At 42.5% G+C, this 27,549-nt stretch overlaps 4 protein-coding genes and 1 long non-coding RNA gene across 19 annotated transcripts; 4 read left to right on the top strand and 1 right to left on the bottom strand.

The window, feature by feature from the left end:
* Positions 1 to 572: 572 nt before the first annotated feature.
* On the top strand, positions 573 to 7,236 carry LOC127756949 (transcription factor TGAL11). Its single transcript, XM_052282336.1, has 13 exons — positions 573 to 944; positions 1,065 to 1,242; positions 1,638 to 1,777; positions 2,339 to 2,451; positions 2,529 to 2,666; positions 3,775 to 3,834; positions 4,021 to 4,080; positions 4,207 to 4,284; positions 4,373 to 4,415; positions 4,575 to 4,846; positions 5,495 to 5,737; positions 6,174 to 6,316; positions 6,855 to 7,236. The coding sequence occupies exons 2-13, from the start codon at positions 1,145 to 1,147 to the stop codon at positions 6,934 to 6,936; spliced, it is 1,470 nt and encodes a 489-aa protein (XP_052138296.1). The 5' UTR covers positions 573 to 944; positions 1,065 to 1,144; the 3' UTR covers positions 6,937 to 7,236.
* Positions 5,703 to 10,675, bottom strand: LOC127756950 (uncharacterized). Of its 9 annotated transcripts, none has more exons than XR_008013338.1 (7): positions 10,459 to 10,674; positions 9,691 to 10,226; positions 8,200 to 8,790; positions 7,863 to 8,043; positions 7,107 to 7,143; positions 6,961 to 7,012; positions 6,206 to 6,340 (listed from the first exon to the last, which is right to left on the bottom strand). XR_008013338.1 is itself a non-coding variant. In XM_052282341.1 (6 exons), the coding sequence occupies exons 3-4, from the start codon at positions 8,738 to 8,740 to the stop codon at positions 7,865 to 7,867; spliced, it is 720 nt and encodes a 239-aa protein (XP_052138301.1). In that variant the 5' UTR covers positions 8,741 to 8,790; positions 9,691 to 10,226; positions 10,459 to 10,674; the 3' UTR covers positions 6,275 to 6,340; positions 7,107 to 7,143; positions 7,863 to 7,864. The 9 variants fall into 9 exon arrangements, 7 of the variants coding, with proteins under 7 accessions (XP_052138302.1, XP_052138301.1, XP_052138300.1 ...); XR_008013337.1 differs by having other exon boundaries at positions 6,256 to 6,387; XM_052282341.1 differs by lacking the exon at positions 6,961 to 7,012 and having other exon boundaries at positions 6,275 to 6,340.
* A 114-nt stretch (positions 10,676 to 10,789) lies between these two features.
* On the top strand, positions 10,790 to 12,064 carry LOC127756952 (uncharacterized). Of its 2 annotated transcripts, XR_008013340.1 has the most exons (3): positions 10,866 to 11,175; positions 11,539 to 11,596; positions 11,760 to 12,064. It is a non-coding gene; the product is annotated as an uncharacterized LOC127756952 (long non-coding RNA). The 2 variants fall into 2 exon arrangements; XR_008013339.1 differs by having other exon boundaries at positions 10,790 to 11,596.
* A 905-nt stretch (positions 12,065 to 12,969) lies between these two features.
* Positions 12,970 to 17,525, top strand: LOC127758023 (ACT domain-containing protein ACR12). Its single transcript, XM_052283627.1, has 10 exons — positions 12,970 to 13,237; positions 14,418 to 14,469; positions 14,913 to 15,026; positions 15,147 to 15,241; positions 15,489 to 15,567; positions 15,696 to 15,755; positions 15,957 to 16,012; positions 16,773 to 16,878; positions 16,964 to 17,032; positions 17,126 to 17,525. Exons 1-10 carry the CDS (start codon positions 13,089 to 13,091, stop codon positions 17,186 to 17,188), a joined length of 843 nt encoding a protein of 280 aa, XP_052139587.1. The 5' UTR covers positions 12,970 to 13,088; the 3' UTR covers positions 17,189 to 17,525.
* Positions 17,526 to 18,137: 612 nt separating this feature from the next.
* On the top strand, positions 18,138 to 25,500 carry LOC127757218 (pentatricopeptide repeat-containing protein At1g22960, mitochondrial-like). 6 transcript variants are annotated; one of them, XM_052282693.1, is made up of 4 exons: positions 18,138 to 20,473; positions 20,568 to 25,064; positions 25,211 to 25,269; positions 25,369 to 25,500. In XM_052282693.1, exon 1 carries the CDS (start codon positions 18,272 to 18,274, stop codon positions 20,420 to 20,422), a length of 2,151 nt encoding a protein of 716 aa, XP_052138653.1. In that variant the 5' UTR covers positions 18,138 to 18,271; the 3' UTR covers positions 20,423 to 20,473; positions 20,568 to 25,064; positions 25,211 to 25,269; positions 25,369 to 25,500. The 6 variants fall into 6 exon arrangements, with proteins under 6 accessions (XP_052138653.1, XP_052138650.1, XP_052138649.1 ...); XM_052282690.1 differs by having other exon boundaries at positions 20,568 to 23,375; positions 23,714 to 25,500; XM_052282689.1 differs by having other exon boundaries at positions 20,568 to 24,239; positions 24,502 to 25,500.
* Positions 25,501 to 27,549: the final 2,049 nt, after the last annotated feature.

Genomic DNA, 27,549 nt, shown 5'->3' with positions numbered 1-27,549 from the left:
AGAGCTATAACTAGATAAGATCGTACATACAAATCATGAGACTGGTGAGAGAAGCGTTTATCAACGTAGGATTATTGTGTGGTCAGAATGGTTAACATTTCTAAATGCTATCCGAAAGCTATGGTTTTGCATATAATAAACTATATGTCGGTGTAAATTAGTCAATCTTGAATCGAAGAGAGTATGGAATAATCAGATGAAATGCATGCACCGTTGAAGTCTGAATAACATACATAGCTTGTAATATTGAACAGTCCAGTAGCAACATGGTTAATCTCAATCATTTTTTCTTTGCAAACAGGATCATGTACTTCCTACACCAGTGCATAGTAACTTGCAAGTTTTGTCAACAGCCATTAACAATTGAAAAAAAATAGTGGTACTGATCAATACAACTTGAACCCAAATTCAACATCCCATTCATTATCTGGGGCAAAATAAGGTTTACACATGCATGAACCAGAAGAAATTAGACTTGCATCTGCAGTGCAGCTGGGACCAGTCACACAGAGAGAAAGAGAAGTCAGTTCCAAGATGATAAGAGTGTAGAGCCAGGGATTCCTGTGGCAGACTCCATGACAAAACACCTTCAAGTAGAGACAAGACCTATACCTCTCTCTCCTTTCCTCTCTTCAAAGAAGAAAAAAACCAGCATAGTAGAAAGGAAGGACAAGATCTTTCCATCAACTGTGTGATTAGCATGCCCCAGACCGGAAGGTGAAGCTGCTACACTTTCAGATACTCCATATCAAGATTCAAGAGAGAGCTAAAGCTATCGGAGTGAGCAGCAATAGCAAGAGCCAAGAACAGCTAGCTACTCCAGCTGAGAGCCAAGAACCGGTCAAGCTTTGCTTCTTGCACTTCTTGCTAGCTAAAGCTACTCCGGTCACTTTTCTGCTATAGTAGCTCTTGGCTCTTGCTTATCACAAGAGACCACAATCTTGGTATGTTTCTTTCTTTGACTCTCTCATCTTGAATTCTTCACATCATCTGGCGTGTAGCATACTAGCATGTACAGTAGCAGCGATCATGATGTTCTTTTTTGTTGTTCTTTGTGGAGGTAGATCGAAGAAATTTGAGCTAGCGCTTCGTTCTGATTCTTGGAGATACTGGGAGATCGAGCTGTGGTTTTGTGGCTCGTAGGATGGGAGAGGCTAGGAGAGGGCAGAATCCTCATCATGTTCTTGGCTATGGCTTCCATGGCACCACCTTGCCCAACTCCATGGCTTCTGCAAACCTCTTGTAAGATCAGTTCATCATCATCCTCTCTCTCCTTCTCTCCCAACATCTCGTTTTCATCTTTCTGTCTCCTTCTCTCCCAATATCTCTTTCTATGATCTCTCTCTCTCTCTCTCTCTCTCTGGTGATTGCGAAGTGCAAACTGTGCAACATAAACATGATCTGAAGTTCTGAACCATGAGCTTCTCTTTCACGTTCAGGGGAAGAGTGCTATATGCATCGGTTGCTGAATCAGCACTCTTCTCAGCTTGTTCTTTTCATATTGCTTTCTCATTACTGTTCTTCATGAATATTTCTTCAGATCATTCTGGTCAACAAATTTATTCCCAACAAGTTGTTGATCTCATGTTACATGTTTTAATTTCCCTTCTTAATTTGCATTGGCCTGACACTGACAGCGAGCAAGGAGGAGGAGGAGGAGGTGGCGCTGCCTATTTTGGAGAGCTAGAAGAAGCTCTTGTTCATCAGGTTGCCATACTCAGGAGGAGGGCTCAACAAACTGCAACCACCACCACCTCTCACCATGGACACACCACTCGTACGTACTCACAACATCATCTCTCTCTCTCTCTCTCTCTGACCAAGAACAAAAGCACACAATCCAGTGAGCCAACTTTCCCAAGAGGTTAGGGCAGTGTAGTCAAAAGCAACCATGCAAATCCATTTGGAAAAAAAAAAAGAACAGCAAAAACTTTGTAGCTAGCCAAACCACATGCAATGCAAAGCAAGAGCTACAGATAGCAGGAGTGGCAGTTGTGCTTCTTGTCACCTTGTGTGTAGTGGTGTGACTGCCTTGTGACTCTCCTCATCATCATCACCATCTCTCTCTCTCTCTAGAGTGCAACAATTCTCCAAAGTACTATAGTACCAGCTCTGGCTAGCTCCCTGCCATGGCAGCAAAGCAAAGCACACACTCTGTGCAGTACTCCTAGCTCCTCAAAGGGAATAAATTCCAGTCCACCTTTCACTGCCACATGGGCCCCACTTGCCCCTTGTGATCCCAGTGCAGTGCTTCAGCTGGTAGTAGCTTTCTGATGTAGCAGTTGCAGGATTGGATGCATTTCTTGATCTCCTCCTCCCCTATGATATCTTCTTGCAGCCTTCTCCACTGCTGCTGCTGCAGCTACAGCAACAGCAACAGCTAGGCCTCCTGCTACACTGGACATCTTCCCATCCTGGCCTATGAGGAGGAGCTCTCTTCCAACACCGAAGGTAAATACTTGAGCATGATGTCTACTGCATTTTTCATTTTTGCAAAGCAAAGGCAAAGTTACAGCTGTGTTCTGTAGGATGGATGTTCAAATGTGACGGCAGACACAACGGACTCCGAGAGCAGCAGCAAGAACAACGGCGATCAGGGTGCAGCAGCAGCCGACATGGCGAGCCAGTTTGATCAGATCCCACAGCAGCAGCAGAAGCAGCACAAGGTTTGCATTCTCATCAATCACTGGAGTTTCTTGATGTGCGTTTTGGTGTAATTCTTGGTCTTGAGTTTCTTGATGCGTTTTGGTGTTGTAAACGCTTGTTCTTGGAGGTGTTCATCTTGTCTTTGCTTCTGCATGGATCTCCTGATTCCTGATCATGCATATACCTACATCGCGAGAAGAAAATAAAGCCATGCAGTGGTGCAGATGCAATGCGTTGTTCCCTAGTCTGGTGTCATGTCAGTAGCTAGCCCACAACTCAAGATGCTCATGGAGTAGTACTAGAAGAGTTCAGGGTCATTTAAGATCTTGCTGCTCCCAAGATCACCAATCCCAACAAGTTAGGTGTATTATTTGGCTCTACATTAGAAAGTTCCAGCTTGTTCCCCTGATGCTTCATCCAAGGGACCAGCGTTTTTCTGAAGAATCAGATGCAGAATATGATCACTTTAGTAATTACCCATGCATTTTCTTTGACATTTAGCCTTACTTGCCACTACAAATTTCTATCTTTTTCATTCTTTGGAAAAAAGAAGAGGAGCAGATAAGTCTAGGAAAGGATATGTTAGACTTGTGCATGCTAGCTTATGTGCTGTATTAGGCGACAAGTATGCATTCTTATAGTATGTTAATTGTCTCTAGCTTGCACAAAGTATGGTCCCAAAAAAATTGCACCAACTGATACCTGAACAATGGCAAGTTGGCCATCAGGGGTGCTTTAGGTTCCTTCTGGCCAATTGATGAACTGCCAAGATCACATTGGATGAACAATTATTACCCAATATTTATATCTAACTCACGCTTAACTGAAAGAGAACTTTGCATATTAGGGCGTGACAGCAACATAAACAAAAAAGCAGAACAATATTTTTGTCTGTTGTTAGAGTGGGTGGCTTCCACCCATATACATTGCTGTTTTTTTATATCTGGTTGATGTAACGTGCATCCAAAGATCATACTAGTATATTTTATTTGCACCATAGGCACATAAGCATGTATATCATCACTATTTTTCTATTTATCTTGTATAGTTTCTAACTGCACAAAACTGTAGTAATTAAAGTGCATCTTGTAATTAACAATAACTTGTTCATGTCCACATGGCATGCAGAAGATGGCAGCAAGTTCCACTCACAGTGACCACAGGATGACAAAGACACTTGATCCAAAGGTTAATCCTACTCTCCTAGCTCTCTCATACTCCCAGTTGATGCTTAATTAGATAGCATGATGATGATGATTATGCGTGCTCATGCAATTATATGTATGTACAGAACCATTCAGTGCAAGCTAATTAAAGACTGTTTGAAACATGAGTTTGAGACAATTACTTACTCTCTAGTGTTGGTGTAATCAGATAATGAGAAGGTTAGCCCAGAACCGAGAGGCAGCACGCAAGAGCCGGCTGCGAAAGAAGGTGAGCCTAGCTAGATCCATGAGAATTTTAGTACCTGCATAGAAAGAAAATGAGTTGTTCAGAACTGAATTTCTTCTTCCCAATAAGTTTCTGACAGCATAATCTGTCAAAAATACCAATTTGCAGGCTTACATCCAGCAGCTTGAGAGCAGCAAGTTGAGGCTGGCTCAGATGGAGCAGGATCTCGAGAGAGCTCGTTCCCAGGTAGTAATTTTTTTCTGCATTCTGAACTAATTACTAAACATTATAGGTAGGATCATGAATGCAGTAAAATCTGAATTTCTTGGTTCAGGGCCTCTTGCTGGGAGGATCACCAGGTGGAAACACCAGCGCAGGTAATGCATTGCCTTCACTTGATCAATCTCTCATGTTTAGTAGCTTTTATCTACTGATCTGAAATGTGAAATTCAGTTTGATTGTCATATAGGATTTGCATCAGATCAGTAATAATTCAGTATATATGTTTTACTTTACTGTCCATTTGGTCGTGGCAGGAGCGGCGATGTTCGACGCCGAGTACGGGCGGTGGCTGGAGGACGGCGGGCGGCGGATGGCGGAGCTGCACGGCGGGCTACACGCGCACCTGCCGGACGGCGACCTGAGGGCGATCGTCGACGACGCCCTGGCCCACTACGACGAGCTCTTCCGCCTGAGGGCAGCCGCCGCCAAGGCCGACGTGTTCCACCTCATCACTGGCACGTGGGCCACCCCCGCCGAGCGCTGCTTCCTCTGGATGGGCGGTTTCCGACCGTCCGATCTGCTCAAGGTATATACATACTCGAGATCCTCTAACTTACTTTTGTCGCTGACATGTGGATCTTCTACTCAACGGGCTCACATGTCAGTAATTAGAAGTTTAAGTAAGTTAGACATGATCCTCCTCATTTCTAAACCCCTTTCTGGACACGAAGCTATTTAATTATTGAAACAGATTATTTAGCCGATTACTGCTGCAGATTATCTCCTTAATTATAGGATAAATTAAATATTTTGATAAATAAATTGAACGAATAGCTTAAAATAAGTGGTCTAAACAATACAATAAAAGAAAGCTTTCATCATAAAAAGAGCCAAGTTTTTTCGTCACAAAATGCACCTGAAAATCTGGAGTAACATCAGACATGGAGCATACTTCACAGTTCATGATAAAGCAAAACTTTTACTATATCATGCTTAAACATGCTCATGGTATGTAGTCATAACCTCACATCTGAACATGATAAGTTAAAGCTAGGCTAGTTTTCATAAGAAAATGCACCTGACAATCTGACATCAAACATGAAGCTCACTTCACAGTTCACAATGTGCAAAACAATTTGCCAAATCAAGTTTTAACCATGCTAAATCTGACCTCATCTTCTAAGTACAAGTATGGTTTTTCTAATTTCATTACAAACTCTTGATGTTGATGCAGACAGTGGCACCCCAGCTAGACCCTCTGACTGAACAGCAAGTGGTTGGCATCTGCAGCCTTCAGCAATCATCGCAGCAGGCAGAGGAAGCTCTCTCCCAGGGCCTGGAGCAGCTGCATCAGTCACTAGCTGAGACCGTCGCCAATGGCGGCTCCGTGGTCGACGAAGCCAGCCTTGGGAGCTTCATGGGTTACATGGCCCTTGCCGTGGGCAAGCTGTCCAACCTTGAAGGCTTTGTCATACAGGTGAAGTCTTTGTTGCCTGCCCTTTTTCCAGTTCTGATCCTTCTCTCCCTGTTTGACTCAACTTTGTGGATGTCTAGATGAGCAATCCAATCACTTGACAGTCGAGCAAAAAAACAGTCATTTTTATCCTTTTAATAATGCAACATGCCAACATGTTAATTAATAAAGAGCGAAAAGGAACAAATTTTCCTACAGTAATATGCTATGGCATCAACATGTAGAGATGTTATCTCTACATCATACAAAGAAAAGAATGGTCACCTAAACATGTGACATTATCCTTATTTTGGACTTTGGAGCTTATCTGATTAACTATAGTATGGCATAGTAAAACAAACTTACTACCAGTATCTGCTCTAGTTTTCAATTTTCTAGTGCCAAGAGTGAGATCCTTTCATCATGTACTAAAACTGCAACTATCAAATTGGATTTCCAGGCTGATAACTTGAGGCAACAGACTCTTCATCAGATGCACAGAATTCTGACAATTAGGCAGGCAGCTCGATGTTTCTTGGCAATTGGCGAGTACCATAATCGCCTCCGTGCCCTCAGCTCCCTCTGGGCTTCTCGTCCCCGAGAGTAAGCACCATGCTCTGGTCCTACCTGCAATTAATTCTTTTCCTTTCTTTATTTTATGATAAGCCTCCTACCTGTAGTTGTTGAAGGTTTAATCTCTGATTGGAAAGTTCGAAGTACATATAACTGAACCATTATTTACTAGACAAAAAAAATATAAGGAATGCACCCTATTAAATCAGCATGGAATGGACCAGCCTCGTACTGGAGGTAGTCAAAAGCTAGCAAACCTTTTTTTGCACATCATGCATACTGCATGCACTTTATTTTATCATAATTTTGAAGGTCATTACACCAATAAACTAGTGGTAGTCCCTTATCCTAAAAAAGATTATGATAAAACACAATGATGTGAAGGTGTACAAAATAAGGGCTAGATATGGATTTTGTCCCTTTCTATGCATGTTTCAACTATTTCAGGCTTTCAGCCAACTAACCAAATTCTATAAAAGTCTAAAAGAATAATAGGACAGCAGCTGTAGTGCTATTTATCTGGACGCATCCATCATATATTTATAGCTGGAGCCTTATTTGCCTGTAGGATATTGGTGGCAGATGAAGGCAACTGTGGAGAGCTAAGCATAGCAGCACAACCATCTGAAAGCCAATTTTCAGCTTTCTGATTTACAAGGACTTTGAAGACTAACCTTCAGATAGGAGCAGAAGTAAGCAAAACTGGGAACAAATTTTGGAAGTAATCTGACACGTGTGGGAAACACTGATATGAGCTGGGAAACAATGCAAGCTCCAGAACTAGGAAGATTTCTCAGAACCCAGATTGCATAGAACTCACATGGTAATTTGCCTGAGATGTCAAATGATTTAATGTCCTGCCCAGTGACAACAAAAAGGGGTTAGCTAGATTTTGTTGCTGAAATACTACTTATTTATGTGATTTAGTGGCAAATTATGTTTCCTGTGAAGCCCTTCATTTCGAAAAGAGTGCCTTCGATTGATAAAAGGGTTGATTTTACAGTTCTAAAGTTAATGAGTAGCTAAAAGTTGGAACAGAATCTACACTTCCAGTGCCAGAACATCTTGGATTGAATATAAAAGCTATCTAATAGAATAGAAGTGAATCTGACGCCCAGAAAAAGAGAGGTCCAAACTACCTAGAAATGAAGTCTTTTCTAGATCTAGCAACTCATCTAAAGTCTGACATTGCACACATTGTTGTTGGGTCTGAAGTACTTTTGGTTATTCTGCTGCAATCAGTATTTTGCAACAGTTGAACTAGTAGGAGAGGGGGATGAAGTAGCAACCTTTAAAAGCATGCTAAAATTCTAAATTTCTAATAGCAGTTGTCTAAGACCACACCTTTACAGAAGTTGGTAGCATAAAAGGCTTTAAGGCATATGACTAGCAAGCATATCAAAGAAGTTAATGATGGTTGGATTTCATGTTCAACAAACGATTGCCATAAGCGTTTGATTGTCAAAACAGCAATTTTACCAATTAAGAATGTTAAGATGTTAAGCAATACAACTCTTAATGTGTTTTGAGCATTCTTTCAACATGACAGAAGTACATCTGAGAACAATCGACTCACAGTTATTTATCCTTCTTCTGAGAAGCTCTATATTTCGACCAATCGTCTAAGGTTTTCCGGTGAACAGTATTCATTTTTATCTTTCTTTTTTCTCGGATGATGTTTTCTGCATCCTTCCAGTTTTCAGCAATGCCCAATGCTACTAGAACTGCACACACGACACAAGCGCTTCTTCCATGACCTGATGCAGTCATGCACAAAACATAAGCGTGCACACACAATATTCAAAAGTAATTAGCAGCTGCAATTATGTACAAAACTAGATTATAGAACTACAGTCCTTGTGTCAACGTTTAAAAAAGGTGGAATATATGAAGAGAGATAGGTCGTTACTAACCAAATGCACAATGTACATAAACTGGTTTTCCTTTGGCTCTCTTTTCACATGCCCAGCATGCCGCAAATTCAATTTGGGATATCGTCGGGGCTCTTGTATCCCAAGTAGGAACACAAAGATACTCATTTGTTGGGACAAAATCACTTCTTGGCAACTCGCAAGTGCAATCAATAACAGACGGGTCTACTGGGGGCAAATGCTTCAACATAAACGGCCATCCTCCCAGATAAACGCCTTCAGTGATCATGTTATACACAGCCTCCTTCTTCCTCATATGTCTCTTCACAGTTGCATATACCCGGGCAAGTATCAAGAAAGGACCAAAAAGTACACTTGACCAAATTGGAAACCTCCCCTTTGAATTCTTTCCCAAGATCCAAGGTATGTTGATGGAATTGTGGGATGCAACAGCGATGATATAGGCAATAGTACTGGTTGCTAGAAAAGGAACCGCGACAATTCTTAAGCCGATCTTCCACAGACCAACAGACGTGACCAGAAGAGCTGTTCCAGCGATGCCAATCACCTTGGATATCCCCATTATCGTTTGCTTGAACTAAAACCTCTTCTTTAGGATTATGAAGGTCAAATCTGTATCAAGATTTGCATCAGCAGATTCTTGCAACATAAGGGCGAAAAACAAAAGGTACTTTTGGCATGTACGGACTCTTGAATTACATCTAATTCAGACATGGATAGTTTAGGAAAATTCGTAACAGTTGATATGGATTATAAAGCAAAATTCACAACCAATTTAGCAGCGAGCATCAATTAACAGTTACATAAGTGGTGTAAGCTTGACCAATGCAAGCAATGAGGCAAGTGCCAATGCTTAAAAAGACAAGAACATATAAAATTAGGGGTGAAAACAGAGCGGATTCGGACGGATAGTTTCTATACCATATCCTAAACCATATTTTTAAAGTGGATGCGGAGCGGGTGCGGATGACGTGCGGATGCAGATTATTTCGGACATCGGATTCGGTACGGAGTCGGTGCGGACTCGGTTCGAAAACGGAATAAAATTGTTGGATATTAAGTTTGTATTCAATCCATACAACAAGAGGGCAGCAATACGATGACAAAACATCTGAACATGATTTATGATCTCAGCTCTCTAGGAAAAACCAGGCAAAACACATCAATAATATAATTTTGCTTAACTAGTAAAGTGCAGCTTGCATAATTGATAATATAACACATACAGCAGATTGTCAAGTGCTTAAGAGCTTGAATAATCCAAAATACATCCAGCAAATACATAATACAAGTCTTCAGTTCATTGCGGCGTTGCTTAAAAATATATGTCTTCAGTACATTAACAAAGTTCCGTTCCATACAGTACTACCATTACTCTTGCAATTTAGTAAGTTGCAAATACGAACTAATATGAACTAGTTCCATACAACACACTGCACACGCCAACATGCAAGGATCCAGACTTCACTTCTCATTCAGTCATTATTCATCATCACAAGAAAACAATAGTACCTGACGGTGGAGGCGCTGGGCGCTGGCGACGCCGCGACGGGCCAACGGTGGACGGGGACTCCACTGGAGGAGGCGCTGACGCGGGGAATGGGGGACGGCAGGCGACGGCGTCGGCAAGGGCAGAGGCGGTGCTAGAAATAGTAGAAAGGCTGCTTTTGGTTGGATGCGGCGGCGGCGGCGGCGGCGGCAGCGCTAGAAGCAGCAGGCTGCAGCGGCGCGCTAGGAGGAGATGTGGTGGCGCACCTAGGAAGACGACGCGCCGTCAGGCATGTTGGGGATTGGATTAGGTTAACGGTAGATGGGCTACATGGGCTGCCCATATAAAATGGGCTATGGCATGAGAAATGCGGATTATCCGCCAAATAATCCGATTAAAATATTGGATAATCCACATCTGTCGGATATTGTTGATACCACATACGGCTCCGTATCCACATGTTAAAATCCGCATCCGCCGGATATCTAAAAACCCTTACCATATCTTCACTTCGGACGGATACGGAGCGGATCGGGTAATATCCGCTCCGTTTTCACCCCTAGATAAAATGTTCTAGCTAGCATCAATCATGTTATTACGCAAAATTGAAAACAGAAAAAAAAATGCCATTTCGCGTCACTACCAAGGCATGACATTGCAGTAGTACTGATTAATTCAAGGCACCAACAACGAATCAGCTAAAAAAAAACCCATCCATAAAACTGGAACATGTAACACACATGACGGATCAAGAACCAGCAATGGGCAGCATCAGGCAAGCAGGAGCGGACCTAACACGGAGAGTAGGGGATTCAGCGCGAGGAGGTGAGGCCGCACAAGGGAGGAGCCGAGCGTCTTCTCGACGGCAGCCGCGCGCGAGGAGGAGAGGGAGAAGGAGACGACGCCAACCTCCGTGGCTCGCACTGCAGATCAGAGACGCAGAGAAACTTGTTTCCTTCTTTCTGATGGAAACCAACAGAGGAGAGCAGAGGTGCGTGAAGAGTGGTGTGCCATTCATTTGCCAAGGGAGGAATCGATGGAGGAGGAAGAAAGGCATCTTGGCCATTCACCGTATATTTTTTTCTATTTGTCACTAATTTTTTTAGTACTCCCAAAAGGGAATTGATAACTGGCTGCCTGCTGATTTATTTGTCTTTGTCAGCTGAATTTGTGGCCATTGATTTTTTGTTCAAGATTCGTGCACAAGGCCAGCCCAAATCAGGGAGATGCGACCCCGTTGCGTCGTCGTGTCCTCTCTTCAGCCACACACGCGCCCACCTCGCCGGTTTCTCCTCCACGCACGGGATGAAAGAGAGAGCAACCCGAGAAGTTGTCAGCGAGAGAGAGAAGTCGTCGATGGGGGAGTAGGCGGCGAAGCGGCAGCAGCATCCGCGATGATGTCGGCGTCCGTTCCGCCGGGTCACGACGGAGCCCGTGGCCAAGGATATGCGCCGTGTTTTTGTTCGCGAGACAAGGTTGGCGAGATGGCTACAACGTCTTCCTCGGAGGTCAGCAAGGCATCCATTGTATTGTGTATCCTATTGGCGCTGGGTGAAATGGCCTATACCTCTCCAACGGTTGTTAGTGTGTCGGTCATGGCATCCCAAAACGGTTTTCAGTGAGGCAGCCACGGTAAACCCCACGGTTTGCATCTTTAGTTACCTGATCTGTGCTGTTTGGACAGTGTGGTTTTGATATTGAGAAATGGGTATTTGTTATGAGAACTTCTTTTCCACAGTTTACATCTGTTCGATGACATCCTGCTATCCACTTCTCCATCCTTAATTAATGTTCTCCTTTTATGGTGCTAGTATATGCCACAAATGCTTATTTTTTGGGGAATAATTACTGTTGAATTTCTTAAAGTGCAGGAATGATTCAATCTAGTACTCATGTTGGGGTAAAATGAGTACTCATTTTGATTCTGGGGTAAAATTCTATCCATAATTTTCTAAGCTAATACTCATTCTGAATTTTGGGACTACAAAATTCAACATGAAGATGTACAAGATTTTCTTTCTGTCACAGATTGGAATAGAAATATCTGCATCTTGGTACGAAGTAACTAACTAAAATGTACAAATTTTTGCAGGGTCTAATATTGCGCTATGGATGACTAGGAAGCTAACAGATAAAGTCAATCTTGTGATGTTTTCTGGCTGATCTTCCAGTGGAGATAATGGTCAATCTAGTTAGGCACTAGTAATTAGGTGGTTCTAGTGCTTTGCTTTCTTTTCAAGGGTTTTGGTTCAGAGAACCAAAATTTGAACACAATAGATTACATGTTTTTCATAGCCCGACGTATGTTCAGAGAATGTTAGCTATTAAACAGAGCTTTCGTTGCAAAGCCTGATATGTTCTGTTACGTGGACAGTGATTGGGCCAGTGTTTTTTCAAGCCCGTTTGTTTGTTGGACCTTTTATAATAGACAAAACACAAACGTGCTTGAAGCCCGTACCCAATCCAACAAGACATAAAAATGAGAAGCGCTCGAGGCGCGGCCGCGCGGGCAGGGAGCGCGAGGCGAGGTTGGGATGCTGGCAAGAGGTCTATCCACGGCTAGAAATCCAGCTGAAAAGACAAAAAATTTCAGCTGGATGTCTATGTAGACAGTCCCTTAAAACTAATAGGCTGTTCGGATTGATGTTATTTTAAACCATACTTTTTTTTTATAAAGTTACCAAATATTTACATACATTTAGTTTTTTTTACCAAACTTTAGTAAATACATAAGAAATGCATTTATTTTTTTTACTTTTATAAACTAGGATGTAATAATTATTTAAAAGCAAACTTATTTTGAGATAAATAAACTTATTCCGAGTAGTTCTGAGTAGGAGGGAGTCAATGGACTACATGCCCCGACGGGCCTCCAACTAACGTGTGATTCAGCCTGGCCCATCTTCCTAGACAAACAGAGAACGAGCCACTTCCGTTTCATCGACACGTCTTCAACTTTATTACTGGCAGTAAGCATGCCAATTTCGTTTGCAACTCTTGGGAATCAACGAATGAGTGATTGAATCATCACCCTCATCTGGCGTCACCTAGAAAGAGAGAGAAAAAAAAGAGACACTTCATACTCTCATGCCAGACAAGGCAACCAACAATTAAAATAAAACTATTTCAATGAAAATTTTGACAACTGCAACAACCACTGTCCAAAAAATCCTAGCTGACGAACAACACAACAGCAGGGGGAAAAAATGAAAAAAGAAAAGAAAAAGGGCACATCCAATCCAATAATGCAGCCAAGTGGCAGATTAAAAAAAAACAAAATAAAAATAAGCAAAAAGATCCACTTCCTCGCCCAACCGCCCCGACCAGAGCAAGCGACAGAAAAGACAGACACAGAGAGAAACCGCCTCACCTCACCTCACCTCGCCGCAGCGCGCGCAGCGAGTGTCACCACCAGCCAGCCATGGCTCTCGCCGCCGCCGCCGCCGCCGCCCACCGCCTCGTCGCGCCCGCCGCCGTGTCGCCGTACTACTCGGCTCGCGTGTCGCCGGGGTTCCTCCGCCTCCACGACTTCCCCCGATCCGTCGGCCTGGCCGCCACCGCGGCCCCGAGGTGAGCGATCTAGGCATCTCCGCGTTGTGTCTGGCTGTTTGATTCGAATCGATGACAAGGGAGGGGTGGTTCGCCGTGTCGGGAGATGTGCGGTAGGATTGGACTATTGGAGTGTCGTGTCGGTAGACTGAATTAGTTGATATTGTTTTGGATTGGCTTGGAGAAATCGCGGTTGTACTAATAGTATCTTGATAGATTCCTTACCTAGCACAGATATTGTCCTGCGGTTGTTTGTACACGGATTACACTATTTACGTTTTTTTTTTTTTTGCCTAAAACGTTGTAATTGTCAGCTGGCAAGAACGATTATCCTAAATTCTAGTACCTTGAGATGCAATCGTTTTATTATTATCTCACTTGTATATCTTGCGTTACTTAGGTGCAGTTTCACCCGGTGTGGAAATATCCATGTTAGTCTCAGTTTCACTAAGGTAGTGAGGTTCATGTTTAGGTGAACATGAATGTTGGAGAAGGTCTCTATCAGTTGATTGGAGTACTAATAGGAGTTGGAAAATGAATGGAATGAACAAGAAAAAAAAATTACTTTCATGCTTCAAATCCTTAGTTCACTCGAAAGAAACTTTACATAGAGAGCTCGTGCCACAGTGTGCGGATTTGTTTCAAGGCCATATTGACACAAGTTACAACTCTACCTACACTTTGATTCTCATTTCTCACAAGTCATAAATGAATAAACAACATGAGAAGACCGATTTGCTACACGATGGGCTTTTCATTTACTAACTCGTGAAGGCCTATTGTTACATGTGTTGGATTCTGTGGGCTTTAGCACTGGAATTGTGGCATAAAGCTTTCTAAAACTATATTTTCTATTCAACGTGTCCATCTGTAAACACTATATGATCGTTTTAAAGAAATCTGTGTGCTTTATAATTAGGAGCCATCTAAGGATTTTCTGTTGAATGCTGGTGCATCAGTAAAGGGACAGAATCAGTACTTAGTTGCAGTCAACTGTGCAATCCTTATTTTCCCTTTGTTACTTTTGTTCATGTATGTCAGTCCAATGGCTACTGAGTGGCTGAGTGCTAACTTTGAAATGCATAACGTGATTCTATTTCTAGTGTTGCTATTTAATTCTGCGGTTATTTGTAGTACATCAGTGTCCTGAACTAAGCTCATTCCCTCCTCTAAATCATTTTTCTCAATGCCATCACTGTAGGATTTTTTGCCAATCTATCAACTCGGCTGATGTCTTGGGTGCTTCTTCAACGGTATGTACATATTGATTTTCCATTCATGTCACCATATGGAAACACACATTTCACAGCGACACGTCCTTCAGCTTTGTTGTTCCACTTAAAAAAAAATCAAGTGATGAAGGATAGAGTTGTCTTCCTAAACAGTGGAGATCTGGAGCAACAACCCAGCCTGCAAATTAGGTCCACAGTGCAATTATTCATCTGAGGACATGTGTGAAGTCAGTTCAGTTGTAGACATGGTCCGCGGGAAGAGTTGCTTCACATTTCAATATCTGCATGAGAACTTATATTGTTTCCATTTAGTCCGATTATTATTTTTTTTGTTTTGACATTACTTTTTTTTTGCTTCGTATATGCTATTTTTAATTGCTTACTACCATTCAAATATTTTAGAACATATTTAGCTAATGATATTTTTCTACCATGTACCTTTTCTCCCCCCAAAAATATTGCAGACATCTGATGATGCAATTCCACAGCCAGTTGTTCTGATAGATCAAGACTCAGACCGTGATGCAACCATAGTGCAGCTGAGTTTTGGAGACCGTCTGGGGGCACTACTTGACACGGTATAATTTTCCTATGCTATGGGTGCTCTATTTGATCTGATCTTGTTTAAGATATATTTCGTAATTAGTAATTTTTGTTGTATCAGTAAATTATTTTGTCCTGGTATTCACTGTTTGCAGATGAAGGCACTCAAGGACCTGGGCCTTGATGTGACGAAAGGAAGTGTGTCAACTGAATCAGCTGTCACACAAACAAAGTTCCACATCATGCGATCGTGGGTGCACGCCACTTTCTGTGTGCTGCATTTTGTCATGCTGTTTAGTTTATATTTGAAGTAGAGGGTGTATTTTCTCATTGAATCCACATATTTATCAAAGTACCATACTAATAGTTTACATGTGCACTAAACACAATACGAGATTAAAACATTTAGCAACTATCATGCTTCTTATATTGTTTTGGTGATTTGGATAATTTCATGTCTAATATTATCTTTTTCCCCCTCTTCTGTCTGTATCTAGGGGGCGCAAAGTTGAGGACCCTGACACATTGGAAAAGATACGGCTAACAGTTATTAACAACCTTCTGCAGTATCATCCTGTATGTTCCGAGCGTCACATCCTTTTACTTGTGTTTAGAACTTCAACTGTTAGTAATTTTGGATCCGTTCTTGTTTTTATGAATCAAAGTATCAAACTAACTCATTTGTCTGGTTGATATGCATGTAGGAATCAAGTGAGAATTTAGCCATGGGTGAATTTTTTGGAATAAAAGCTCCTGAGAAGAAGGTGAGTTCATTGGATGTTCTCATTCTGCTTGTTCACCACCCATGCTCTGTTATCAAGCATCTTCTCAATTTTAAAGTTGTGTGTTTTCCTCAATTTTAACACAGTAAAAAAGTTAGGTTCCTGAGTGTTTTGTTATGCTGTTAATTTTGTATTCCATTAACTTTAGCATGCACGTGATTTATTTGTTCTTTAAACTCTCAGGTTGATGTTGATGTTGTAACACATGTAATTGTTGAAGATGATGGACCTAAAAGAAGGTTTGATCCAACTAAGCCATAATGATTATATACAATTTTAGCGTGATTCCTTATTTCAGTATGCCTTGCTTAGGAGTGGGATGTGACATGTCCACAGATTGTATAATTGAACACTTATGGGGCATTACAAGTGCACGGCTAGATAGTTACCTTTAAAATAGGCACACATTTTCTTCTAGTTTTTGTTTGTTGTGTTTAACCCTGGTCCTTAAGGGCTTGTACGAGTCTTCCTAGACTCCCTCTCTTCTTAATAGAATGATGCGCAGCTCTCCTATGTGTTAGAGGAAAAAAAGGCACACAAGGACTCTTGATTCATATTATCGTTACTGATTTCTCCACAAAACAAGGACCTGATAGCATACTTTACGAATGCAACCGGTAGAAGTAACTTGAGAAACACAACTACATATACATGTATGTTCATGCCTATCCTATCAATCCAAAGTCCACCAAGATTTGTGCAAAGACATTGAATCTATTATAAGATGTTTGAAGTTTTGCATTATATAACACTGTGACCCCAACCCTCCCTAGTTTTATACAGGTATAATTTTTTTCATGGTAATTTGAGTCTGTAAATCATTGAATTTCTATGCACATCATTTAATAGTTCATGCTTGATACATGTCTACATATTATTAGTAATGCATGTATTGTTTCTCAATATCACATCTGATATAACATGTGCCTTACTTCTCTGTTTGCTCCATATGATGTTCATCATCCGTCTTCCTCATTGATATTAGTTAAACATGTGCAGCATGCTGTACATAGAGACAGCTGATCGGCCTGGTCTACTTCTGGAAATAGTGAAGATCATCACTGACGTGAACGTTGATGTGGAATCAGCTGAGATAGATACTGAAGTATGCCATGTTTCTATTTCTTTGTTATGAAATCCCCTTGTTCTGTCAACTCCCTTCCTTACTTCATATGTGATGTTTTATTCAGGGCTTGGTTGCAAAGGACAAATTCCATGTGAGTTACAGAGGTGCAAAATTGAACAGCTCATTATCTCAGGTATTGCAATGCCTTGATTACTACTTTCTGTTAAAATCTTTGGTCATCTCAGCAACATCATACTTATATATCTCTTAACATGCCATCATATAGGTGCTCGTGAATTGCTTGCGTTATTATCTCCGGAGGCCCGAGACAGATGAAGACAGCTACTGATTCTTATGAAAACCCGGGCTTTGAGTTCCTTTCTGCAAGCCCATTGTGCTGATTTTTCGGTTGTAGTGAACAAAAAACGTGGTACATTTGTCCCCAAAATGCATCCGTATATTATGCTTTACGTAGGATGCATTTAAAATCGGGCCAGATCCGGGAGATTCAGCTCAATATGGCCCGTTATCATCACCATTGGTTCCTACAGTAGTAGAGGAATCACATTGGGACTGGGAGGCCATCACCTGATGGATGCTGTCTGTAATTTCCTATAATTCGCTTGAACCTGTCGAAATCACAAGGATATGCATACATTACATGGCTTTGTGGGTTCGTGGTTTTAGTCTTGGTCCATGCCAGATTGCGATTGAAAGCTGGAAACTACGGCTCAAATCCTGATGTCTATATCGATTTTGGAGTACAGTTCAGCGTGTAATGTGCCCGCATATTATTGTAGTTCAAGGTATCTTAGCAACTTCCAATCAATAAACACAACTTGAGCTTACAATACATCCACTGGGATACTATCCTATCCATTCGTCTACCAACGCTAACGTATCTACGAAAAAAAAAAACTAGCTACTTGACCCTAGAGTACTTCTACAACCATCCCAATATATAAGCAATATAAAAGAGATTTAAAGCTTGTACTAACAAAATTCTTTATATTTTGAAACGAAGTGTTTATTCTTCAACTTTGGCCACTTGTCCTATTTCCCTAAAAAAAGAGAAATACAAGTTCGTAAAGTTTCCTAAAGTCCTGCATCCTAAATATAGCCATAAAACTCCATTAAAAAAACAGATGATTGAAGTAAAAACAAAGTGAAAAAGAACCAAGTATTACAAAGGGAGCAGCTAAAGAGTAACGTGCGTTTGCGCCATTTACAGAAAAGCCCAAAGAGAAGTGAATTATTACAAGAAAATTTTCTGGGTTAAGTCGTGTGCGGAGGAGAAGGCCACGCGACCATCTTACAAACCGCATCGAACTCCCTCCTCTCCCCTCCTCCTCCCCGCCGCCGGCGCCGCCTCCGCCCGCCGCCGCAGCCATTCATGGCGAGGCGCCGCCGGGGAGGACTCGAACATTAACCCATGCTCTTCTCCATCCACCCCTGCAAATCCCAAGCTCCTGCCGCATCCGCCGCCGCCGCCGCCATCTCCGGCCTCCGCTTCGTCTCCTCCTCGTCGTCGTCGTCGTCGACGGCGCTGATTCCCCCGCCTCGGACAGAGGAGAGCCCGTTCGCGTCGCTGCTCGCGTCTGATCCCCCACCACCCGAGGCGCTCCGAGAGGTGCTCGCCGCTGGCGACGTCCACGCCGCGCTCCGCGGCCTCCCGGGCCTCGCGCGCCAGCTGTTCCGGTGGGCGGAGGCCACCCCGCGCGGCTTCCCGCGCTGCGCCTCCGCGTACGCCGCCGTCCTCGTCCCGCTCGCCGAGGCCAAGCACCTCCACGCCGCCCACCCCGTCTCCGTCCGCGCCATCCACCTCGGCCTTCTCCTCCCCCTCGTCTCCCTCCTCCTCTCCTTTCCTACCACCGTCTCCCTCCACTACCTCCTCAACCTCCTCCTGCGCCTGTCCACCAAGTTCAATACCCGAGCTCGCAACCCTGCGCCCTCCACCTGTTCGACGCTATGCCTTGCCGCTTTCCGTGAGATGGCGCACCACGGAGTTCCCCCTTTCATCAAGGAATGCAACCTCGTGCTCCGTGCGCTGCGTGATGAAGCCAGGTGGGATGACATGCGCTCGGTGTATGCAGAGATGCTTCAGCTTGGAATCGAGCCGAGCATTGTCACATACAACACGTTGTTGGATTCTTTCTTCAGGGAGGGTAGGGTGGATCAGGCTGCCAAGTTGCTCAGAGAGATGGAGGCCCGGCCTGGTGGATGCTTGCCGAGTGATGTCACATACAATGTGGTGATTAATGGGTTGGCCAGGAAAGGTGAGCTGGAGAAGGCAGCTCAGCTGGTTGACAGAATGCGGATGTCCAAGAAGGCGTCAGCTTTCACGTTTAATCCACTTATTACTGGGTATTTTGCAAGGGGTTCTGTTGAAAAGGCTGGAGCATTGCAGTTGGAGATGGAGAATGAGGGCATTGTACCCACGGTGGTGACATATAACACAATTATTCATGGAATGTTTAGAAGTGGTAATGTGGAGGCAGCTCGGATGAAGTTTGTGGAAATGAGAGCAATGGGATTACTTCCAGATTTGATTACATACAATTCTTTAATAAATGGGTATTGTAAGGCAGGGAATTTGAAGGAGGCACTTTGGTTATTTGGTGATTTGAAGCGTGCGGGGTTAGCCCCATCAGTTTTGACATATAACATTCTTTTAGATGGTTATTGTAGATTAGGTGATTTAGAGGAAGCTAGGAGATTCAAGCAGGAAATGGTAGAGCAGGGCTGTCAGCCTGATGTTTCTACATACACGATTCTCATGAATGGGTCTCGTAAGGTGAGGAATCTTGCGATGGTAAGAGAGTTCTTTGATGAAATGTTGAGCAAAGGTTTGCAGCCAGATTGCTTTGCCTATAATACAAGGATTTCTGCAGAGCTGATTCTAGGTTCTACTTCTGAGGCATTTCAGCTGACAGAGGTGATGATTTCAAGAGGAATTTCTTCTGATACAGTAACATACAATATTTTCCTTGATGGATTGTGCAAATCTGGTAACTTGAAAGATGCCTATGTGTTGTGGATGAAGATGGTCAGTGACGGTTTACAGCCTGACTGCATCACGTACACATGCTTGATTCACGCACATTGTGAAAGGGGGCGTCTGAGAGAAGCAAGGGATATTTTTGATGGAATGCTTGTAAGTGGGTTGCCACCTTCGGCTGTGACCTATACTGTTTTCATTCATGCATACTGTAGAAGAGGAAATCTTTACTCAGCATATGGTTGGTTTCAAAAGATGCTGGAGGAAGGAGTGCGACCTAATGAAGTAACATATAATGTGCTCATACATGCACTTTGCAGGATGGGGAGAACTAACTTAGCTTATCAGCATTTTCATGAGATGCTGGAAAGAGGATTGTCGCCAAACAAATACACGTACACTTTGCTGATTGATGGGAACTGTAAAGAAGGTAACTGGGAAGAGGCTATAAGGCTGTATTCTGAAATGCATCAGCATGGTATCCATCCAGATCACTGCACACATAATGCCTTGTTTAAGGGATTTGATGAAGGCCAGTCAAAACATGCAATTCAGTACATGGAGAATGTTGTTTTGGGTGCATAGACAGGTCCTTAAGAAAGATGTACCGTGTGAACTTGTTTGGTGGAAATCCCTGTAAGGACATCCCATAAATGCATATTTCTTTGCAACAATTGTTCATTATCTAGCTCTGCTCAGTCAGCATATTTTTGTTTTTGTCTTCAATCAGAGCAAGGAAGATGGAGCTTGGGGAACATTCTCTGAGAAAAGAAGTTGGGTGCTTTCCAGATAGATAGTTGATACAAACATTTCCTTCTATGTTGGATAAATTTTGTCAATTTTTTTCCTTATTCACATGTTCATGCTTCATGGAGATACAGATGTTCTCCACTGTTCTTCTCTTTTGATGAGGTGTAATAGAAATCTCTTGACTATGTCTCCCATATACCTACTATCTCAAAAAAAAAAAGTTGAATGGTAGTGAACATTTGGGACCGAGATTTCGAAAATAGAATATAGGGTTCCTATTGGTAAAAGCCAACAATGATTTTGTCAAATGAATAATGAATAATCCTTGTAACACTGACAATTTTGCCATAGGCATCTGGCATATGCATTGGCCTCTCAGATATAACAATGCTCATATTGTTTGGATCATTTTATTGATTTTTAATGTTAAACTATCTTGGGTGAAAATTCTATGTCTATTGATAAGGAGATGAGCAAGACATGGTCTGCTTATGAGACTACAACAGCAGAGAGGCCCTTTAATTTGCTGACACACACAAGTGTTTACTATTCCACTTAATCTGTGTTCTCAAATCATTGCACAGCTTGCTAGAGGTTGGTTGTGTAGTACAAATCTGCAGTATGTTTTTCATTCACTAGTGGTCAGATTCCATTGAATTATTGCCCCTTGAAACATTCCAAGAAGTCATAATAGTAATTGTGTCTGTAAACCTAGGTAAGCCGTTTGGTTTGGAAGTTAATCCGCTGTACTTGAAACCCTGATATCTGAAGCATCTGCTCATGCATTTTTCTTCTCTTCTGTTTATTCTGAAGTGCTACTGATAAATACTACCTCCGTTTTTTAATAGATGACACCGTTGATTTTTTCTCACATGTTTGACCATTCGTCTTATTCAAAAAATTTACGTAATTATAATTTATTTTGTTATGAGTTGTTTTATCACTCATAGTACTTTAAGTGTGATTTATATCTTATACATTTGCATAAAATTTTTGAATAAGACGAATGGTCAAACATATGAGAAAAAGTCAACGGCGTCATCTATTAAAAAATGGAGGGAGTATATTTTATTTTGCTCTCAGGAATTTCTCATTTGTACTTTTGTATCCGATCAGATCCATCCAAAACACATGTATACAACATGATCAATCCATGCATCTCTGAATTCTATTCTCTATTGCATTTTAATCAGTTCTTGTGGATCAGGTACTCAGGTGTTTGATTCTCCAATGCCAAAAGTTTATCTGGTTGAGTTACAGTACTTTTAAGGATTTGTGATTGTGTAACTGTTGTCTACTTGACATTTTAACCGTATATTGTAAACAGATACATTATCTTGGTTTCATTTCTTAATTTTGAAGGTTGTAAGTTGTATCATTTTGACAAAATGGACCATAACTTGTTGCAGAATGTTGGTCTTACCATATGCAACATTCAAATTTCAAAGTAGTGACTTCATTCTGACATTCATTCTTGATCTTTTGCAAATTTATGTACTTTGTGGGTAGTGGTATACCTAATAGCAGTGAAAAAGATGTAACATTGTATGCGAGTGAGTTGATGACATTCATGATGCCAGAACCTAGATCAAGTAATGCTTAGTATTATGTTTACTGATGTGATTACTTTAGTATTGCCTAGTACATTCTACTCTGTTGATTAATGCAATATGGTCAGGTTGTAGACACCTGCCTTTCTTCGATTTGGTTTTCGCTCTTTCCAGAAGTGCACTCTGAAGTAGTTAAACCGTCATTCCGTTTCCGAATATGCTTTTAGCTGTGTTATATAAAGAAAGCAACTAAGTGTTACATTTGTGGATTCTATTGTCTATGAGGTCTTCATTATTTCATTGATTTGTTAGAATCTAGACTGATCTTTTTGTGATGATTGCATTTTTGTTGTCTTATAAATGTATTCACTCTCATCATGAACTATTTTCTTGGACTGATTTAAGTCATATGGCTCATGCTGTCTGGTAGTCTGGTCACTGGTATTGAAAACATTTTATTACTACACTTGAAAATACTATGGACTAATTCTGTTAGGTGTATCAGGAATGACAGGAATGCCCAGTCTGTCACAAATTTGGAATATATGAAACTTGATTTTACCAGACAGAGGAAAAAAAAATCTTAACAGGTACTATATTTCTGCAGTCGCCCAAACTCTTACTCATTTCAAGAAACAAGTGGTTTCCATGAGTTTTATTACTATGTTAGTACCATTCAGGTACTGTTTTATAGGATTGTATTGCATTTGATTATTCTTTTTTAAAATACCCATTGACCTACTTAAATTTATCTTAGCATTATTTCTTTACCTGCCTTCTGTACTTGAAAGCTGAAGCAAGCATTGTGACAGCTCATAAACAACCAAAGTGAAGCTAGAGACGCACCAAGGCTTCGTGTTTTCAATTGTCATTACCCAATTCACTGTTAACAAATAGCTTAATGTGACAGTATGGTCTGTCATCTATTGAATGGGGCCAAATTTGATATTATCGGAAATAAACTTGGAAAAAAGGACTACATAGCAATATAGCATCTTCAGTGAGAGCCACAGGCTCACAGCTCCGAGAGTTATTCTCCAACCAAGAATGCCCTGAGTATTTTGTCAGTCCATCCATCTGCCAGCATGAACATGTGTCCTCCTTCTGGGACTTCATGATAATGGATCCAAGGAAAGCTTCTTTGAAATTACCGTTGCAGCTCAACCAGCACCAACTATCTTTGTATCCTTGCCAGATGTGTACATAACCCTCATTTTGAGGAAATGGATTGGTAAATGGTAATATTCATTGGATCAACCTCCCAATTTCATATCCTTGCCTTGCTGCGTTGATTTATTCTGAAAAATGAAGAGAAAGCGATGATATGCCATCCTGAACAAGTAGTATTTATGGTTTGGGACATTTTTCTTTAGGTTGGTTTTGATATAAATATTAATTTTGAAAGCTTTTCTCTTACTATTTTTTAATGTAAAGTTATCATTCTCTTGACCACAGTAGTATAAATCAAGCAAGCTTTGAAGGATGTGGCCGATGCATTTGTTTATCTGTAGTTCTAATGTTCTATTAAATAGCACTTCATGTGGGTGAAATAATCTCTGATTTACCTCAATGACAGGCATCGCTATCATGTGCTGAAGGACCTCCATATCATGCTTGCTAAATATTTCAGGATGATGCATGGCTGCCGCAGAAGAAGGGAGCCACTTCTGGGTCAACCAGAGGTAGAGCAAGGAAGTTTATGTTGTGTGCAATCCAGAGTGTCCTCTGCTCTGGCATGATGAGACCCATGAAGGCTTGCCTGGATAGCTCAGCGGGGGAAGAAGGCCACCAGTAGTTGATAATGGGCAGAACTAACGCTGCTCCTGCAAGCCTGCACACAGTAGTTGTATCTTTACATTTCTGGAGAGTGAAGGGTCACATATACCATTGATGGTACAGTATTGCAGTTTCGGTCTTTACCTGTTTGGTATATACTGAAGGCACCCCAAATTGGGTATCCTCCCATCGACATTCCCAACACAGAACTTCTGTCCAAGCTTGAGCTGGTCAGTGAGCTCCTCAATATCCAATGCCTCACTCCTTAGATTCCTCTTGGGATTTGGATAATTTTCCCCATACCCTGCTCTGTCGAAAGCAAGAAGGTAAATTCCCAGTTCATCCACAAGTTCCTGAATTTTGACAGACAAAGTAATGTGTTAAGAAAAGTGTGAACTAAAGAAAAAAAATCAATGTTGCAATTCTATGTAGATTTGATCCACACAAAAAGAGGAATTTCCAATCTTACTGTATTTGTTGTTTGCCTTTGCCTTAGAAACAGGCAAGGGTAAGTCCTTGGTTTCATCAAATGCATGCACTGCGATTATCTACTTGGCCTTGTCTTTTTGAACTCCACCCTCTTTGTAGGCGTGCCTTCTATCACTGAGCTTGATCCTGGGAGATGTCACAGGAGGTCCACCTGGTGAGCCACACAATTTTTGAGGTGGTGGATGGAGAATTGCCTGGAAGGCCAATCCAACCAGCACAACCAGCAGGCCAATCCTTGGAACCATTTCTCCCTGATCCTGGCTTGCTTTCAGGCAAGGGGTGCCAATTGTGAAGAAGCTGTCTTACAGGTCCTGTGGAGGGGAAATCCTGCAATGTTGGATGTTCTTTATTCTGTTGGCAGTCTGTTCCCATCATTATATGGACCCCTTCATGCCACTTTCTTTCCTTCTTTATTTATTCGAGATCTTTTCTTGAGCCCGTGATCTCCGGCTGTAAGCTACATAAACTGTTACCTCGACATGGTTTATGTTGAGTCAAATCCCTGTTTCTACTCGGCAGATGTAAGTTGTTGCTTCGAACGTCCTTGTTGTTGATGGAAATTCAGAATCACCCACTTTGGATATGGAGATGAAGCTGTGATGAAATTCTGGTCGGTGAGGAGACGGACTGTTGCCATTGCCACGCAACACCTCTGCTTCCAGGTTCTCTACCTGACTTAATTCCTTGCCATAATGTTCCATGCACATAAAATTTTAGACCTGGCGTTCTTTCCCCTCTTTTTTCCATGTAAAATCCTTATCATTTTGCATAAGCACTAATTCTTCTCAACTGTACACTTTGATGCAAGGGAATTGGTGCCAAACAAATACACTCACACTTTGCTGATAGATGAGAACTGTAAAGAAGGTAACTGGGCAGGGTGCCAGGGTCTATAAGGCTGTATTCTGAAATGCATCAGAATGATATTCATCCAGATTATTGATTGCACATAATGCCTTGTTTAAGGATTTGATGAAGACCAGTCAAAAAATGCAATTCAATACTTGGAGAATGTTGTTTTGTGCCATGTGTACTTTTTTAGTGGAAATCCCTGTAAGAACATCTCATATATGCATATTTCTGTACAATTGTTCATTATTTAGCTGTGCTCAGGCAGCATATTTTTGTTTTCGTCTTCAATCAGCAAGGAAGATGGAGCTTGGGGAACATTCTCTTGAGTAAAGAAGTTGGGTTCTTTCCAGACAGATAGTACATTCCTTCTATGTTGCCTTCTATTTTTTGTAAATTTTTTTTCCTTGGTCTCATGTTCATGAAGAAACAGTTCTCCATTGATCTTCTCTTTTGATGAGGTGTAATAGGAATCCCTTGATCATGTTGAGAACATCTGGGACTGAGATTTGGACAACAGTATATAGGGTTTCTATTGGTAAAAGTCAACAATGATTCGTTGAAATGATTAATGCTTGTATAAGTGACAATTTTGCATATGCACCTGGCACATGCATTGGCTTGTCAGATATGTAACAATGCTCATATTGTTTGGATAATTCATCATCTGATATGTACTACGTCGTCGCTGTGCGATTGTTTATCTGGTTGAGATTCTGGTATACTGTAGTAGTTTACGGACTACCAGTAATTGGTAGCTGTTGTGTGCCAGTAATTGTTGTTGTACCAGTAATTGTGTAGCTTTTGTTATGGGCATTGTGTACCAGTAATTCCATTTGCTGACAAGCAAATGCTAAACTCACTCAGTAACTGTCCACTGCTTGGGCTGCGGAAGAGAGAGTTTATCTCAGTGCGAGGGCGACAGAGGAGATGGGCCGTGTTGTGTTGGGCTTGTATTTCGTGCGAAGTCTTCCATTCTTCGAGAGGAAGTAATAAGGAAATAAGAAATGTTTAAAAAAAACAAAGAAAAAAAGGGAGAAAAAAAAGCTTTTGCCTTCTGTCTCGGCTATAAAGACCAGGACCCCCCGATCTCGCGGAGCCGAGGCGAGCTCCTTTGCTGCGACGGAGAGAGAGAGAGAGCGCGGCCGCCGCGCGCGCCGTCGTCTTCTACCTCTCCGGCCGCGGGCTCCGGCGAGTGCACCCACCACCACGCCGCGTTCGTCCACCTCGACGAGCCACCGCCTTCGTCCATCTCCGCATCTCGACGAGCACGCAGCTTAAGGTTAGCAACTTAGCATCCTGTTCCTGCATCCGCGCTCCTCGTTCTCCCCATCTCCTCCACTCGCGATCCAAACCCTAGCTAACTGGTCTGGAGTTTTCTGGAATTTTCTAGACTGGAGCGCCATGGCGCGTAGCATCGTTGTACTCTCTGACGCCGTAATTTCTCACGCTGCAGTTTCCGAGGGTTGAAGCCGCCGCCGTCGCCGTCGTCGACCCCTCCGGCTGCGAGCTCCGGGACCGCACCGTGCCCCACGCCACCTCCTCCGCGCCGTCCACCGCACCGAGCACACGAAGGGAAGGTATTAACTCATTCTGATCTCCGCCTTTCTCCCCCAATTTTCTAACCATTTCTCCCGCATCATCTCCTCCCTTGCCGTTTTCTCCCCGTTTCGATCGATTCCTCGCCGTCGTCAACTTCTCCGGCGGCGATTTGTCCACCGGCGGGAGTAAACCAAACCAGTACTGGCAGTGCCGTCTCTCTATCCCGTTCGTTTTCTGACCAAAATTAGTCCAAAACCCAGCTTCCCTCTCCGGTTCGGAGCTAGCTAGCGCCTAGCCCTAGCGCCATCGCGCGCGATTGACTTGCTGACGCCGGCCGTCGCTGCAGTTTCCGAACGCCACCGCCCACCGCCGTACTGCGTCATCGCGTTCGACTGCACCGACGACGACACACCTCCGACTCCGACCACAGCATCCGCACCGAAGCCCTTCCACCGACGAGGTCTCTTCCAAATTAAACCCTCAACCTCCTTTCTCCGATCTCTTCTCGACGGGCCAGCCGAGACATTCCTCCGATCCAACCGCTCGAGACGAGCACCATCGATTGCGATCGCGTGGCAATATGGGGCATCATCGTGTAATGTTTCACCGGGCAATAATCGTATTGACGCCGTGCTCTCTGAAACTGCATGCAGCCTGCAACGCCACCAGAAATGGGAAAAAAAAACCAACAAAGGCGAAGGATCAGCGGTGACGCGACTGGTAGATTCCTCGAGGCGTTAGCGCTTGTGAGGCAGT

The sequence above is a fragment of the Oryza glaberrima genome, chromosome 12 (assembly GCF_000147395.1).
Source record: "Oryza glaberrima chromosome 12, OglaRS2, whole genome shotgun sequence".
NCBI lineage: Eukaryota > Viridiplantae > Streptophyta > Magnoliopsida > Poales > Poaceae > Oryza > Oryza glaberrima.
Note: the sequence above shows the minus strand (reverse complement) of the source record. Positions and strands in the feature narration are given on the sequence as shown.

Bases quoted from the DNA above. Each gene is read 5' to 3' on its own strand.
- LOC127756949 (XM_052282336.1), top strand. From the start codon at position 1,145: ATGGGAGAGGCTAGGAGAGGGCAGAATCCTCATCATGTTCTTGGCTAT. The intron at 2,667-3,774 runs GTTTGCATTCTC...CATGGCATGCAG, and splicing joins AGCAGCAGAAGCAGCACAAG to AAGATGGCAGCAAGTTCCAC. The intron at 4,416-4,574 runs GTAATGCATTGC...TGGTCGTGGCAG, and splicing joins AGGTGGAAACACCAGCGCAG to GAGCGGCGATGTTCGACGCC.
- LOC127756950 (XM_052282342.1), bottom strand. From the start codon at position 8,740: ATGGGGATATCCAAGGTGATTGGCATCGCTGGAACAGCTCTTCTGGTC. The intron at 8,044-8,199 runs GTTAGTAACGAC...TGACTGCATCAG, and splicing joins TTATGTACATTGTGCATTTG to GTCATGGAAGAAGCGCTTGT.
- LOC127758023 (XM_052283627.1), top strand. From the start codon at position 13,089: ATGGCTCTCGCCGCCGCCGCCGCCGCCGCCCACCGCCTCGTCGCGCCC. The intron at 15,027-15,146 runs GTATAATTTTCC...CACTGTTTGCAG, and splicing joins TGGGGGCACTACTTGACACG to ATGAAGGCACTCAAGGACCT. The intron at 16,013-16,772 runs GTTTGATCCAAC...AAACATGTGCAG, and splicing joins GATGATGGACCTAAAAGAAG to CATGCTGTACATAGAGACAG.
- LOC127757218 (XM_052282690.1), top strand. From the start codon at position 18,272: ATGCTCTTCTCCATCCACCCCTGCAAATCCCAAGCTCCTGCCGCATCC.